The 16,417-nt window shown below is 28.5% G+C and overlaps 4 protein-coding genes across 10 annotated transcripts in view; 3 read left to right on the forward strand and 1 right to left on the reverse strand.

Annotated features, from left to right (window-relative positions):
- Positions 1-3,254, forward strand: part of LOC124422604 (lissencephaly-1 homolog) — a 13,501-nt gene extending 10,247 nt beyond the window's left edge. For both annotated transcript variants that reach the window (XM_046959283.1, XM_046959284.1), the window contains exons 6-7: positions 1-210; positions 351-3,254. The exon at positions 1-210 is cut by the window's left edge and continues 139 nt beyond it. In XM_046959283.1, coding sequence (XP_046815239.1) covers positions 1-210; positions 351-424 — 284 coding nt within the window. In that variant the 3' untranslated portion in view covers positions 425-3,254. The remainder of the gene's footprint in view (positions 211-350) is intronic.
- A 372-nt stretch (positions 3,255-3,626) lies between these two features.
- Positions 3,627-7,485, forward strand: LOC124422489 (ovarian-specific serine/threonine-protein kinase Lok). 2 transcript variants are annotated; one of them, XM_046958984.1, is made up of 8 exons: positions 3,627-4,364; positions 4,636-4,800; positions 4,940-5,215; positions 5,300-5,556; positions 5,653-5,856; positions 5,949-6,122; positions 6,205-6,369; positions 6,522-7,485. In XM_046958984.1, exons 2-8 carry the CDS (start codon positions 4,638-4,640, stop codon positions 6,738-6,740), a joined length of 1,458 nt encoding a protein of 485 aa, XP_046814940.1. In that variant the 5' UTR covers positions 3,627-4,364; positions 4,636-4,637; the 3' UTR covers positions 6,741-7,485. The 2 variants fall into 2 exon arrangements, with proteins under 2 accessions (XP_046814940.1, XP_046814939.1); XM_046958983.1 differs by having other exon boundaries at positions 3,628-4,800.
- On the reverse strand, positions 7,075-10,699 carry LOC124422491 (succinate dehydrogenase [ubiquinone] iron-sulfur subunit-like). Of its 2 annotated transcripts, none has more exons than XM_046958988.1 (6): positions 10,630-10,699; positions 8,432-8,688; positions 8,029-8,326; positions 7,765-7,887; positions 7,487-7,669; positions 7,075-7,421 (listed from the first exon to the last, which is right to left on the reverse strand). In XM_046958988.1, the coding sequence occupies exons 1-5, from the start codon at positions 10,687-10,689 to the stop codon at positions 7,529-7,531; spliced, it is 879 nt and encodes a 292-aa protein (XP_046814944.1). In that variant the 5' UTR covers positions 10,690-10,699; the 3' UTR covers positions 7,075-7,421; positions 7,487-7,528. The 2 variants fall into 2 exon arrangements, with proteins under 2 accessions (XP_046814944.1, XP_046814943.1); XM_046958987.1 differs by lacking the exon at positions 10,630-10,699 and adding an exon at positions 8,894-9,216.
- A 322-nt stretch (positions 10,700-11,021) lies between these two features.
- Positions 11,022-16,395, forward strand: LOC124422488 (trifunctional purine biosynthetic protein adenosine-3). Of its 4 annotated transcripts, none has more exons than XM_046958982.1 (17): positions 11,022-11,040; positions 11,888-11,970; positions 12,102-12,191; positions 12,265-12,512; positions 12,584-12,783; positions 12,856-13,050; positions 13,126-13,256; positions 13,337-13,547; positions 13,627-13,762; positions 13,824-14,046; positions 14,127-14,321; positions 14,465-14,720; positions 14,807-15,010; positions 15,092-15,238; positions 15,314-15,582; positions 15,693-15,950; positions 16,143-16,395. In XM_046958982.1, the coding sequence occupies exons 2-17, from the start codon at positions 11,890-11,892 to the stop codon at positions 16,326-16,328; spliced, it is 3,030 nt and encodes a 1,009-aa protein (XP_046814938.1). In that variant the 5' UTR covers positions 11,022-11,040; positions 11,888-11,889; the 3' UTR covers positions 16,329-16,395. The 4 variants fall into 4 exon arrangements, with proteins under 4 accessions (XP_046814938.1, XP_046814937.1, XP_046814935.1 ...); XM_046958981.1 differs by lacking the exon at positions 11,022-11,040 and adding an exon at positions 11,396-11,414; XM_046958979.1 differs by lacking the exon at positions 11,022-11,040 and adding an exon at positions 11,549-11,749.
- The last annotated feature ends 22 nt before the right edge of the window (positions 16,396-16,417 follow it).

Below are 16,417 nucleotides of genomic sequence, written 5' to 3' on the forward strand. Positions count from 1 at the left end.
ACAAGACCATTCGCGTTTGGGATGTTGGTGCCGGTGTATGCCTTTTCACACTTCTCGGACATGACAACTGGGTACGCGGAATTGTTTTCCATCCTGGTGGAAAATTCATCGTCAGTGCTTCTGACGATAAGACACTCCGAGTATGGGATACGCGTTATAAAAGGGCGATGAAAACCCTCGAAGCGCATGTTCATTTTTGCACCTCTGTCGGTAAATATAGAAATTCTTCTTTTTTTTTTTTTTTTTTGTTTTTGTTTTCTTTTTTGATATTTTAGATATTTTACATTTAAAGAGATACATTTTTCTCAGTCTAATACGAACAATTATTTTCTCTCGTTTTTTATCTTTAGATTTTCACAAGAATCATCCATACGTGGTAACCGGTAGCGTAGATCAAACGGTGAAGATCTGGGAGTGTCGCTAGTCACCCAATTTTACAGTTTCTTTGGAACTTCATGAATATGAAGAGCGAAGAAGATAAAACGCGCGTCCAGTTCGATGGAAATGGCCGAAAGAGTAAGCTGCTCCAAAAGCTATCGTACATACACTATTATTAATATTAATTATTATTATTATTATTAATTATTATTATTATTAATTATTATTATTATTATTATTATTAATTATTATTATTATTATTATTATTATATACACATACGCGTACGACTAAGAGCTCTTTAATTAATTTATAATAAAGTACGATTAGTAATTATTAATATTATATATCGTTTTACGGTAACGAACTGCACTAATCGAGGAGAGTGTACTTGAGGGCAGCATAACTGCCAAAATATAGGCTCATCTCTCGAGGAGGATATTACACAATTTACAGCACTATTGTGTTTGAACCGAAGGAATTTATTCCTTTAACTAAATACGAGAACAAAGACAGGATTCTGTATATATTTCTTTCTACGTAGTGCAAAATTTTATGTCAGTGACTGCCTTTTTTATACCCCCCACCCTACGCCACCTCACCCTCTCGTTTTTTCTTATCCCCTCAGATCCCCTCATTTTCTCTTATCTCCTCAGATCCCCTCCCCCTATTTCTCTCTTTCTCTTTTTCAGGTATTATTGATATTTATTAAAATATCAGAGATGCGGTACTGAGTATAAAATAAAGGATATTGTCGTTCTCCTCGGTTCATACTCTTTACCATTTCGAACGAATCTCTTTGACTCTTGTAACGGTGATGAAAATAACAACTTTGTTGTCATCTATAAGAACAAGGCTTTGTAATTATTTTATGCACTCTCCTCGACTATTTTTGGCAATTCAAAATGGGATGCTGCTCCATCTTTACTCATATATACAAAAAAGCAGTGGCATACCTTGCTGAGTGCAGTATATTGAATGCCAGCGATTCAACTACCACGGATTAGTTTGAAAACTGTAGTAGGTAGTATGCCATTGAGATACCCTGCTGCATGTTGTCACAGGAGATAAAATCCACTGCATTAGATATTCGATTTGAAATAAATGACACGCACTGTGAAGGGACAATTACCTCGATAAAAAAATTCTTCTATTTAAACATCGCTTGTTTTTCAATATAATAACTGCGCAAATATATTCAATATATTGGGAATTGTTTCCTACCAGTGTGATGTTTACTTTTGGGTTGCATAAACATACTCAAATGTGCACACAGATAAAGTGAATACAATCAAGAATATAAGGTATAATATATTGTGCAAATTTAAGTCAATAATATGGCTGAAAGACTAAACTAATATGGACAATTTTTATAATATTTTTGTTCGAATGGGAAGCACAAGAAAAATGGTTGAACTATGGTCAAAAATTTAACGTGTGCTCAAAGTAGAGAATAAAAAAGAAAAATATAAGCTTTTGCTCAGCGCTTAGCATCCAATCAATGTGCATTAATAATAATAACCTATCGAGGACAATTAAGTAAAAAAATGCAAAGCATAGTCAAAGAATTTCCCATCGGTTTGACTATATTTATTAAATGGAATGCATATTCATATTGAAGATCGAAAGCGCATAATTCAACGTGTGGGTTCCAAAATGAAAAGTGCTAGTTGTATACTTAGTTTTAACCACTATTAGCAGTAGTTCAGACATGATATAGATGAAGGAAAAAATAGAAAAATAATCGCAATTCAAATGTATGGTTGGACGACACACTGACACATACATATTTTCTTGCATTCGTATGTACTTGCATTTGTATGTAAGTGTACAATATGGATACCATTATGACGATGCTTAATTAAGGGTGATTTTTCAAACAATACACTGATGTCTGCAACCTTTTCCTACTGTTTCTCCCTTGTTCACCTTTTAACCAGATTTACTCCTGGGAAAAATACCCCTCAATTAATGTGGTACTAAATTATTTTGATGAACAATAAACGAAGTTGTCACTGAGTCGTAAGATCTATATTACCTATATTTCATACTATTCTTAATAATAATGGTTATTTTAATTTAAATAAAACTATCAGCTATGAAAGAGTAATAGTAGAGTAATAATGAAGAAAGGAAGAAAAACTTAAGTGAATATTACCTTCTTATTCCATAGTTTTTATTATTTTCTTGCTACCTTTCAATTCCTTCAAGAAATGCATGAAAATACTTTTAATATTTATCGAAAATACGACGACACGGTACTGCTTAAAAATAGCATATAATTTCGTAAATAATACACAAAATTTAACTTGTGTATTGTGTGTAATATTTATCTTTGTACTCTAACACGTATCACTTTGCCATTATTTATATGCGAGAAAAAAGAGTTATAGTATTAAGCTGCATCTGTGGATTTTGGTGCACGTTTAATTTGTAAAATCGTGTCGCTTTACTATACGTAGTATTTTTAATATCATGAAGAAAATACAAAATCTAGTTTTATTACAACTTACATTCGTTTAAGTATCATTTTAATTTAAGCTTTACTCTTTATTCATTTCTCTCATCAGAAGAAAAAAAAGAAATATTTATTAAAATATTGAAAATTAAATAAATATATTTTTCTTTTCTTTTTCTTCTTTTATCTTAAGATCACAAATATGATAAAACTTAAATATGCACTATATACATATGTACACATACAGTCTCATGCAAATGTATATGTATATATGCACTTGATAACAGTATTCCAGAGTGTGATAAAGAAGGGCTAGCAATATATTGTTATATAAGCATACAATGAAACTATACGCATATTGAGCACTTGATATTTGTGTCTACGTATGGTTAATGTAATAAAAATTATGTTGTAGTTGCTTTTCATGACTCGTTATCTAGCTTTAGTGATTCCATTTTTCTACCAGTTTTAATAATGTTGCAGATAGTAGAATGATAATAAAGTATTATTCATCCTTTATAATATATATATGTTTTTGGAAATATTTTTAAATTAAATTAACAATTCTTACTCTATTGGAAAGCAGAGAGAGAGAGGAGGATGGAGAACAAGAGAGAGAGAGAGAGAGAGAGAGAGAGAGAGAGAGAGAGAGAGAGAGAGAGAGAGAGAGGGAGATATTTAAGAAGTAAACAAAAAAGAAGGACAAAAATAGAATTAATTTTAACATATTGGTATATCAAAGAAATAAAAAATAATCTCAATAATTTATTTATATTATTAAAAATTTCAATAATAGAGTTCATATTTTGAATTTAAATTTATTAAAACTTTCGAATGTTTTATTTGCTTTATTTCATTATTTAGTAACGTAAATTGCCTTAAGATGGTACTATTACTTTTTTTTTTTACTTTACAATTTTATATTATTTTAGAAAAAAGAAATGATAATTTTATCAAAACAACTTTATTATTCGCTCTATAAATATAAAGAGAGTGAAAAATTTTTATATTTTTATTTGTGCACGAAATAATAAATATATTTTGTTTATACATCTTGTATTCGATAGTATGGACCAATCAGGAACGTTTTTGGAAACATCAGTTGATTATTAAATTACAACATAAACATTTATAAAATAATTTATTGATTAAATATATACGGCCGATTTATAAATTAAAATATATGTATACATATATACGTGTAATCACGCATATAAAAATGTAAACATAATTGTAAAATCAATTTTTTTCAAATAGTTCGTTAAATAATCGTAGATGACTACGAATGTTGGTAATGCTTTCAGTGTGGATTTTCCTTTGTTATTCTTACTTCGTTAACGGAGTTAAAGTTCCCAGCCAGTAACGAATAAAAAAAAAAAAAGGAAATTTTGTTTTCACAAACAGTTACTCGCCAACTATGTTTGATCGACTTACCTATTTGTAAATGAGATGGTTGTGTGTTGTCACTTACACGTGATAATTGTTGTGAAATGTGCTTTTTTCCGGCATTGATGAATTAAATCAACACGCGTAATCTTTTTTTCCACACAATTATATTTTATTAAATTAAATATATTTTTCTGTTCTGTAGAGTATATTTACAATGAAAATATTTTGTTTAATTTACGTGCGTTTAATAAAAAATATATAATGGGTTAACCTTATGTATTCATGTATTTTATGTTTATTAAACTATTACGTATGTTTTCGTAAAAGTGATAAAAGTAACACGTAATAATCATTCAAAGATATATTTATCATTTATATACATTATTTTGATTATTTGATTATCATTAAAAAGGTATGAACATGTTATCGGAAGATTCGATACCTTTGTCCTTACCTGATACACAAAACATAGACGCTGTGACTCTCACGCAGTCTCAGGATTTACCTGTTTCACAACAAACAGCTATGACTATTTGGGGGAGGTTATGTCCAAACAAGCTTCCTTTTAAACCTTTAGGTAAATTTATGCATATTTTCTTTTATATATATATATATATATATATATATATATATATATATGTATGTATGTATGTATGTATGTATGTATGTATTAAATTTTGGTTGAATTAATACGATCAATTTTACTTCTTCAATAGAAATGACTAAGAACGAATATACTCTCGGTCGTGCAGAGAGTTGTGATATTTGTGTGAATTCTATAGAATTTAGAGCTAAGTGGGTGAGTGTAATAAGTAAAATACATTTTAAGATAATCAGAGAACATATTGGTGGGAACACTAATGACTCGGTAGTATACCTAGAAGATCTTAGTCATAATGGAACTTTTGTTAATAAAGAAAGGGTTGGAAATCGTAAACGAGTAATATTAGAAAGTAACGATGTGATATCTCTTGCACAACCTTATTTTGCAGGTAGATATTAATTCTTTTTATAATTATAAATGTTTGTATTATATAAATATATAGATATTATTAATTGACAATATTATATTTTAGTGTATATATTCATGAGTACAACTGCATTTGAGGGTAATGAATTGCCTATAGAATTAAAGAGCAAATATGCAGTTTCGCGTAAATTAGGTTCAGGTGCGGGTGGAGAAGTAAAAATGGTATTTACCAAAAATGGTTGTAAAAAATTTGCAATGAAAACTATAGTTAAAGCAGCTAGTAATTCAAATGGATATAAGCATCCTTTAAATGATCCTGAAAAAATCATGAATGAAGTTAGAATTTTGAAAGCGTTGAGGCATGTAAGTTAATGCAATAATATTATTTTTCTTTTTAAACGCTTGGATTGTAGTCTTGTGAATGAAATTTAATTAATAAGAAAAATCAATGTGTTATAGCCATGTGTGATACGTATGGAAGAAATTGTAGATACTCCAAGTACTGTATATATTGTTCTTGAATTAATGGAAGGTGGAGAACTGTTTGAAAGAATAACAAGTAGGGGAAGATTAACAGAAAATCATACCAAATTGTTATTTTATCAAGTTGTATTGGCAGTTCATTATCTTCATGAATGTGGTATCACCCATAGAGACTTAAAGGTTAGTTATTTGATATATGTAAATATGTGTAATAATAATATTTACATATATATATATATATATTAATTTTTTTCTTTTTTGAATAATCATAGCCTGAAAATATATTATTGGCAAGCAATGCAGATATAACTTTAGCTAAAGTGTCAGACTTTGGTTTGTCAAAACTAGTTGATGCACAAACCATGATGAAAACGTTTTGTGGAACACCGATGTATGTAGCACCTGAAATATTGTCAACAGGTGGACGTGGTTCATATACAAACAAAGTATGATTTATATATTTCAATATTTTTATTTTTAAATACTGATCTATAATTCAAATATGTTTTACCTATCTATTAATTTTAGGTCGATATATGGAGTTTAGGTGTAATTTTATATGCTTGTTTAAGTGGAGCAGTTCCATTTAACATTACATGTAAAGAAGTTACTTTGCAAGATCAAATAAAAAGAGGACTTTATGGGTTTCCAAGTTCTAGATTTGGACATGTATCGGATAAAGCTATCGATTTGGTAAGAATTTAATGATGTTTGTTATATTGAATAGGACATATGAAAAAAAAAAAGAAAAAGAAATTCGAAAATTTATATATATATATATTTATATGTAATAATACAGATAAAAAAATGTAGAATTATATAAAACAAAAAGGTTTGGTTTTTAGATTAAACGTATGATGACAGTAGATCCTAAGAAACGAATTACCATCAAGCAGGTGTTATTACATCCTTGGCTACAAGATCATTTTATGCGTAATACTGTACATTCATTAATTAATTATGATAAGGACGAGAACTGCCCTCCTATAAATTTACTTACAGATGATAGATACAAACATGACACGTATGCAGGTCTGTTGAAACGACCAAGAATAGACTTATAGATATTTTGACTAAATACAGCCTGCTAGCGGGTCTATGTAATTATTAGTACAAATAATGAAGAGAGTATTGACTTTTTTTAAATAAAATAATTATGTTAATCACACAAGGAATAGTGTAATACGTTTACCTTTTTCTATTATTGAATGATTTTGTTGTGATATTTGTTTGTATGTTCCATATAAATGTAGTGATGTGTGTACATATAGCGCGTAATCTAAAAAACAAATTTACATGCAACAAATAATGCAATCACATTTTTCATTAACAACATATGTGGTGCTTGTATATCTGTGATTTATACTGTTGATTTTTTCAATAAGGATTTATATGTGATTTCTAGTTCATGTATTTTATTTTGACTCATTATCATGTCAATAGAAATATGTATTAAAATTCTGACATAGAAAGAAACCTTTATCTCTAACATCTTATGTTATCTCTGTTTTGCATATATTTTTAATTAATTTAAAAGTTTGATCTACTTTATAGTGGGTTTTCTTTCATCGTGACATAGTAATAAAATATCTTGTATCATTTCATTATAAATAATTTAAGCGAAGTTTCACATAATAGAATACGAGCATATGTGACAATAAATTTGTTTTGTTGCGTTATGTTTATGTTTGTTTTTACTTGAGTATAGTTGGTATATCATACATCCAAAAAATATATAATTCGACCTGTAAAAAACATGTGTTTAAGCAGCACATTTATAAAATATACCATTTTATAATAAAATTGTTACATGAACTGTTTTATTTGAGGATCATCGATATTGCATTATTCATCATTCCTTTCTACAAGAGTAAATGTCTTCTTCATCAGGACAAGGATTCGGCATTGGTGTTTCTAAATCCGGTTCCTCTTTAGACGTAAGTCCAGCAAGATGTCGTTTTATTTGAGCTATTGCATTTCCAGGATTTAAACCCTGAAATAGAGTTCATAAGTAATTTTCTAAGAGAAAGAGAGAACGGACAATTTAAATTATTAGATATAATGTGTGTATTCGATTGTTATATCTACCTTCGGACATGTTTTAGTACAATTAAAGATGGTGTGACATCGATAAACCGAATAAAAATCTTTTAGTTTACTAAGCCTCTCTTTGTACGCCATATCTCGTGAATCCATTATCCATCTGTATGCCTGTAATGTTTGCAGGTATATTGAAAGAAAAAAACCAAACAAAAAAAAAAAGAGGTATCTTTTTCTTTTTTATAGATAAAAAAAATTGTTAGATAAAAAATTCGTCTTTGGATTATTTGTAAAGTCCAATTAATCCGATACCTGTAAAAGAGCAGCTGGTCCTAAATATTTATCCCCTAACCACCAATATGGAGGACACGAGTATGAACAGCATCCACAAAGGATACACTCGTATAATGAATTAAGTTTATCTCTATCTCTCTGACTCTGTAAGATTTGTCTTAAACCAAGAAAGCTGCCTTCTCCGGGACGTTTTAAAAATGGTTCAGTTGAATGAACTTGGCTAAGAAAATGTGTCATATCCACAATTAAATCTCGGATTACATAGGTATGTGGTAAAGGATAAATAATAATCGGTTTCGATGAATGTACTATTTTTCTGAAAATAAAGTAATAACATATTTTTAAGATACACAATATCAATCAGATAATCAAAGAGATTTTTATTATAATTAATTCAGTGTATTATTATTATTATTATTACGTGATGCAAGCTAGAGTATTAACACCATTGATGTTCATCGAGCAACTTCCACAAATTCCTTCACGGCAAGATCTTCGAAAGGATAGAGTTGGATCGAGATCTGCTTTGATAATATTTAAAGCGTCCAATATCATGGTACCAGTACAATTCATTAAATCCACGTTGTATTGTTGTATATGGGGTTTTACTTTTGGCTTTTCTGGATTCCATCGGTATATGCGAAACGCTTGTATTTTCGTTTTCTTTATTTGTTTTTCCTTAACCAAGAGAAACGATCAAATTTAATGATCATTTATTTACACATACGCACATTCTATTTATCATATACTTTTTTGAGGGTTTTTCTCATGTTTTTTTTCTTTTCTTTTTTTTTTTTTTTGTAATTTTTATTTTATTTTATTTTTTTTTTTTTCTCACAAAAATCCGCGTCACTTCGACAACTTGTGTTATACTTTTACTAACGTCTAAAGTTTTGCAATCCTTGACGGCCGCCTTTTCTTTACCGAGTATTCCTTTATCCGTTGATGATAAATATCTTAAATGGAAAGTTATTAAACCGAACCATGAATTACGTTTTACATTAATATAGCCGTTTTTACAAAATTGGCTAGTTAAAACGCCGCCGGTATCGGCAAGGAACATGTCCTTCGATCGATAGATTTTACAATAGAACCCCCAAAACTTTAATATTTATTCTATCGAACATTCCGGCTTTGGCAAGGATACTTATTCTGTCCTTTCTGTCAGAAACAAAACATTGAAAATGAGCGACGATCAAATACGTATCTAGTGTAAACAGCACCTAGGGCAAGCATAAAAATTATGCTTCAATCGTCCCACCCACCCCCTCTTTGGTCTCTTCCCAAACCCCAATTATTTCTTCATCGACTTATACGCGTATCGTCCCAATTCCATCTTTTCTTTTTTCCATTTCTTTTGTCAAATGAACGATTTTGACTTCGAAGAAGTACAAGAAAAAAAAAAAATAAATAAAAAAGAAGTACAATTTCATTATTCATACCGCCACGACAAGAGCCATGCAGGATCAACGTTTCTTTTCTTTTTGTTTTTTTTTTATTTTTTTATTTTTTTTTTTTGATTTTTGCTCTGATTTTATTGTTTTTTTTCCCCCATAGACCAGGGCACAACGTCCTATTCGCCCAATCCTAAATAATTGCTTCTAATGACAATCTTCACGATTCTCTAATTTATAACTATGTTCGGGATATTTTACATATTGCCGAGAGAGAGAGAGAGAAAACTTTTTTGATCGTTGATTTTTAAATCGTTGAGTTTTTAAATTCATTCTCGCTTTTTAATTATTTTCTTTTCGTTCGCATTTCGTTTACTTATAAATGCCGTTAATTATACGGCATTGGATTAAGTCATATTTTTCTTCATTAGATATTTAGATATTTACGTTTTTGTGTATAATAAAAAAAATATTCTTCCGTTATATAAGAAAGTCTGTTTCAAAGTGCTTATTATCGTTATAATGTAAATATTTTATGTAATTATGCATTTTTCTTTTGTTTTTTTACGAGTATCATGTAAAAATGACAAACATATTGAAAATGACTCGTAACATAAAAATTCATATTTCAATGTTGATTCAAAAATGGATATTATAGAATAATATTGGTCACTTACATACATTTTGTAATTACAATCATGTTAACTTAATTTAGAATAATATTCAAGATTTCTTTTTCTTTTTCTTCTTCAATAAAACGTCATTAAATGAAATACCATAAATATTTTAATTGTTCGTTTAAAAGATTTAAGCAGAGAAATTTTACTTAATTTAAGGGTTATTTAACCTTGATTATAAATATAATTTTATACAAAAAAGAAAAAAAAAAAATCGAATAGGTACATACATTTTCCCTCCAAAAAGATAAAGTATGGAAAAGTATACTTTAATTGACTTGATCCACTATCGAAATAAATAAAAACAAAATTATATTTACCAATTAACTTTGCACAGTCGTTGTACCTTTCTTTTTTTAATTTTTTTTTTCTAAGTTCTTCTAGATTATTAAAACATAAACAATTGTGCGTAATATAAAATAAATCATAAATATTTTTTGTTGTTGCATAACTTTAAGATCTCCAATATTTTCTTCTTTCTTTTTTTTTTTTTTTTCTTTATTAAAGACAATTAAAAGTTTCACAAATATGTATGTACATTTATTCACCTTTAAAAAAGTGATCTTCATTTGAATATAAAATGAAAACACTTGGCGATAAGTTGTCATTGACGTAATGTTCAACCTCTCACTTTTCTTTACAATCCGAAGGTAATCTCGTTATATAAATAATATATAACATCTTATATATATATATATATATATATATATATATATATGTACGTATAACTTAATATATTGTCAATCGTTATTGTAATCAATTCGTTTATGAGTTTTTTCAAAGGAGAATAAAAAAAGATCCTATGCGATTTTTTTTTTTTCTTCATCAGAAATGTCGTCATAACCTTCGATTTATTTTTCGCGCCATTATTTACATCGTTTTTTGTAATATCTTCTTTGAAAATAAATACGTAAGTAAGTACGTAAATGCACGGCAAATAAGAATAAACTTCTGCGATTGTAATTCTCCTAATTTAGTAATATTTATATATATACTTATCTTTGATGTGATAACGCAAGAATAATAAGAAAATCAAGTGATTTATTATTAATGGATCGTTCGATCGTTCGACCAATTTTCAAATCAGTTATTATTATTACCATCATTATCATCATCATCATAATCATCATTATTATTATATATTAATATTTATATTATTATTATTTTTATTATTATTATTATTATTATTATTATTATTATTATTATTATTATTATCATCAAATATTGCCTCGTTTCTTTGATAAATCTTTTTACGATCGATAACTTAGTTCGTTGTTAGTAAAGAAAATATGAAACACAAACAATTTTGCAAAAGGTCAAATATGTTATCATTGTATGTATGCAAGAGGTTAATAAAAATTAACTCAAGCCAACAAGTCAATGAAATATATCACGTTGGTGTTACGGTCGAAAATAATTGGCTTTTAAAAGGCAGCTATGTTAAACTGAAAAACATAATAAGTACTTCTATTTGTAGGATTTAGAATCTCCACGTGCATGATGGGAGAACGATAAATCGAAAATCTTATTGTGTTAGACACCTGTTATTGTGTTAATTTATCGTACATTTAGTGTTCCCATTAAGAGATAAAGTTAAACGTTTATTTCTTTTTTATACAAGTTAATATCAATTCAATAAAAAGACATAAAAAGAAATTCATATATTAAGTATGGAATTTTTTATTTATATATTCTATATAGAGGCTATTTTTGGGCATTAAATTTAGAACTTCAACTTTTTTACGATAATTTAATTTGTTTTGTGAATGTTCAATCAGTAAAAAATACGTTTGTGATTTTTTTTAGAAATGGCAGGACAAACTGTTTTGATCATAGGTAATGGTGGTAGAGAACATGCTATTTCTTGGAAGTTATCTCAATCTCCACATGTAAGGCTAAATAATTATTTTACATTAATTAATCACTACATTTTTATATGTATAAAATATTTTTTAATGTATATATATATATATATATATATATATATATATATATATATATATTTTATTACTGTTAATAGATAAAGGAAATATTTGTTGCACCTGGTAATAGTGGCATTGCTTCAGTGGATAAAGTCTCTTTAGCAAAAATTAATGTTAAGAATTATAAAGTATGTAATACCTAAATATTTTTTCTTATCTATATTTCAAATAGTTCCTTATTATAGTGGATTTGTTTGATAGGAAGTAGCCGAATGGAGCAAAAAAAATAGAATAAGTGTTGTCATCGTTGGTCCAGAAGAATATCTTGCTAAAGGTTTGGCAAATGAATTACAAAATGTAGGGATACATTGTTTTGGGCCAAAAAAGGAAGCAGCTAAAATAGAAGCCAATAAAGATTGGGCTAAACAATTCATGGATCGTTATAATATTCCAACTGCCAAATGGAAAGGATTTACAAAAGCTGAAGATGCAAAAGAATTTGTTAAAAAGTAAGCTGAAATAAAAATAAATATATGTTCTTAATGAAATATTTTAACATGAATTCAAATGTTTATTTTAGTGCCACGTTTCGAGCTCTTGTGATAAAAGCTTCAGGTTTGGCAGCGGGTAAAGGTGTTATTGTAGCCAAAAATGTAGAGGAAGCGTGTCAAGCAATTGATGAAATTTTAACTGATAAAAAATTTGGTTCTGCTGGTGAAAATATTATTGTAGAGGAACTTTTAGAGGGTGAAGAAGTATCGGTACTTGCATTCACAGATGGTACAGTATATAAAATAAAAATTTTTTTGAAACGTTGAAATATTCATCATACTAATTTTTATTATTATTTAGGAAAGACAATAATTCCTATGATGCCATCGCAAGATCACAAAAGGATATTTGATGGGGATTCTGGTCCAAATACTGGTGGAATGGGTGCCTATTGTCCATGTCCTTTGTTGAGTGAAAAAGATTTTGAAATAGTCAAATTAAATATTCTTCAGCAATCTATTAATGGACTCAGAAAAGAAAATATACCATTTGTTGGTAAATAATTATAACATATTTAAACAAAGTATATGTATAAAAATTTTTCCTTCTATTTTTTATTGTTTATTGTAGGTATCTTATATGCTGGTTTAATGATAACTAACGAGGGTCCTAAAGTCCTAGAATTTAATTGCAGATTTGGTGATCCTGAAACGCAAGTGATATTGCCATTACTAAAGTCAGATCTGTTTACAATTATAAAGGTGAATTTTGTCTTTTGTTATACAAGATTAATTATTATTGACAATGATAAGATATATTTCTATAACATAGTTTTATTCAGGCTTGCTGTGATGGTACCTTGGATCAAATTCAAATAGAGTGGTATGAAGGTGTATTTGCTGCTGGTATTATCTTAGCTTCTCATGGATATCCAGCTTCATCTTCCAAAGGTCAAATAATAACCGGAGTTGACAATGTAATATCTAAAAAAGATTATTTTATTTTCCATAGTGGCACTGATCTATCTTCTCAAGGAAAATTATTAACAAACGGTGAGATAGTTTATAAATAATTAATAATTTTATTATATGTGATACTAAACTAAAATATTTTTCTCTATTATATTTTTAGGTGGAAGAGTTCTTATTGTTGTTAATATCGCACGTTCACTGGCATTAGCAGCAGCTAGAGCTACTCAAGCTGCTAAAGAAATATCATTCGATGGAAAACAGTTTAGAATGGATATAGCACATAAGGGTATTGCCAGGTGTGTATTATATTTTTTGTACAATTATAAAAAGATTCCTTTTTAATAAAAATCATTACAGGTCAATTCTTCGTTATGGTGATTTAACATATAAAAATAGTGGTGTTGATATTGAGGCTGGTGATTCTTTGGTATCTGCTATTAAACCTGTATCATTTTCTACCGTGCGTTCTGGTACATTGGGATCTATTGGTGGTTTTGGTGGTATATTTGATGTTAAAGCTGCAGGTTATAAAGATCCTCTCTTAGTTTCTGGTACCGATGGTGTTGGTACAAAATTAAAAGTGTGTACATATTATAGGATACAGATCATACAATATAATGGGCACATTAATTACTGTTAAACATTAAATTATCTTTTTAGGTTGCATTTGAATGCCATAAACATGATACAGTAGGAATAGATTTAGTGGCAATGTGTGTCAATGATGTACTTGCACATGGAGCAGAACCACTATTTTTCCTTGATTATTTTGCATGTGGTAAACTTGATGTTAATGTAGCTGCCACTGTTATAAATGGTGTTTCAGAAGGATGCAGAAGAGCTGGATGTTCTTTGGTAAATATATATTATATATTCAATATATTAGTAATGTCAAAATAAATAATGTCAGAATATTATACAGGCCTTACTTATAGACCAATATAATACCATTGAATTTTGCAGAAAAAGAAAAATTGAATGTATTGTTTAATTTCTAGATTGGTGGAGAGACTGCAGAAATGCCAGATATGTATTCAAATGGAGAATATGATCTAGCAGGATTTGCAGTAGGAGCAGTTGAAAAAAATAATTTATTACCATGCATTGATAAGATTATAGAAAAAGATATTGTCATTGGTCTTCCATCGAGTGGTGTACACAGTAATGGTTTCAGTCTGGTGAGAAAGGTTCTTGAAATAGGAAATGTGAAATATACAGACATTGCTCCATTTTCTGAAACAGGAAAAACTATTGGTATTTATTTAATAAGATTTGAAATTTGTTTTATTAATTCATGATATTAATTCATAATATCATCATTTTATATTAATTGATTACAGGTGAGGAACTTTTGGAACCAACTAAAATTTACGTTAAAGGTGTCATTCCTGTTTTAAAATCTAATTTGGTAAAGGGTTTTGCTCACATTACCGGTGGAGGTTTAATAGAAAATATACCAAGGATTTTGCCTAAAGATGTTCAAGTTAATTTAGACGCATCTAAATGGAAAATTTTACCTATCTTTGGATGGCTTGCTGCAATCGGTAAGAAATCAAGGATATTACATTAAGAAATTAAATAATTTTATTTGAAAGCATCAGATTTTTTTTTCTTATATTTTATAGGTAATATCAGCCAACAAGAAATGTTGAGAACTTTTAATTGTGGCATTGGAGCTGTTTTAATTTGTGCAGAGAAAGATAAAGATGAAGTATTACAAATGTTGAAAGAAGAGAGCCCAATAGTTATAGGAACAGTAAATTCTCGTTATAGTGAGTTGGTTATTTGAGTTTAAATATCATGCCATTTTCTAAAGTACTTATGTATAATGTATTTCAATGTCATAGATGATCAATTAAGCGTTCAAGTCCAAAACTTCGATAAATCGATCGAAATAGAAATGAGAAAATATGTGCCACATATTATATCCAAATTAGCAGCACCACTTAAAAGAGTCGGTGTTTTAATTTCTGGTAGTGGAACTAATCTTCAGTCATTAATCAATGCTACAAAAGATCCAACGCAACACATTGGTGCAGAAATAGTTTTAGTAATATCCAATAAACCGGATGTCGAAGGATTGAAAAGAGCAGAAAGAGCAGGCATCAAAACAGTTGTAAATAGAAATTGAAATTGATATATTAGTATTCGTATAATTAATATACTTCAATGTCACATGCTATATATAATACTTCTATGAAATTATTTCATTATTTTTAAATTTAGATTATTCAACATAATCAATATGCAAGTCGAGAAGCTTTTGATTCAGCAATGACTATTGAACTTGATGCAGCCGGAGTAGAGATTGTATGTCTTGCTGGTTTTATGAGAATTTTGTCTGCACAATTTGTAAATAGATGGAAAGGTGCTTTAATCAATGTGCATCCTTCTTTATTACCTTCTTTTAAAGGGGCACAAGCACATAAAGATGTTTTAGCAGCTGGCGTACGCATTTCAGGATGCACTGTTCATTTTGTTGCGGTAACAATTGTTAATATATTCATTAATAATATATATTTAATATTTAAATAATTTTACTATATTATTTATACATAATATTTATACATTGTATTTATATACAGTAGATATCATGTAGTTATAATACTAAAAAAATATATATTTTATATATAATATGTATTATATATAATTATTCTTCTACATTATTTACCGTAGGTTGATATTGATTCTGGAGCTATTATAGAACAAGAGTCGGTACCTGTTTTACCAAATGATACTGAAAATATACTTCAAGAACGTGTGAAAGAAGTGGAGCATAAGGCCTTTCCCCGTGCATTAAAACATTTAGCCACGGGACGTATACAATTAAAGGATGATGGTAAAATCCAATGGAACTATTGAATCATATGTACAGATCTTATATTTTTATGAATAAATATAAAATTTAGATATTTTTTATATTTACAAAGTAAGAAATTATCTTTTCAAAT

The sequence above is a fragment of the Vespa crabro genome, chromosome 3 (genome assembly GCF_910589235.1).
Source record: "Vespa crabro chromosome 3, iyVesCrab1.2, whole genome shotgun sequence".
NCBI classification, from domain to species: Eukaryota; Metazoa; Arthropoda; class Insecta; order Hymenoptera; family Vespidae; genus Vespa; species Vespa crabro.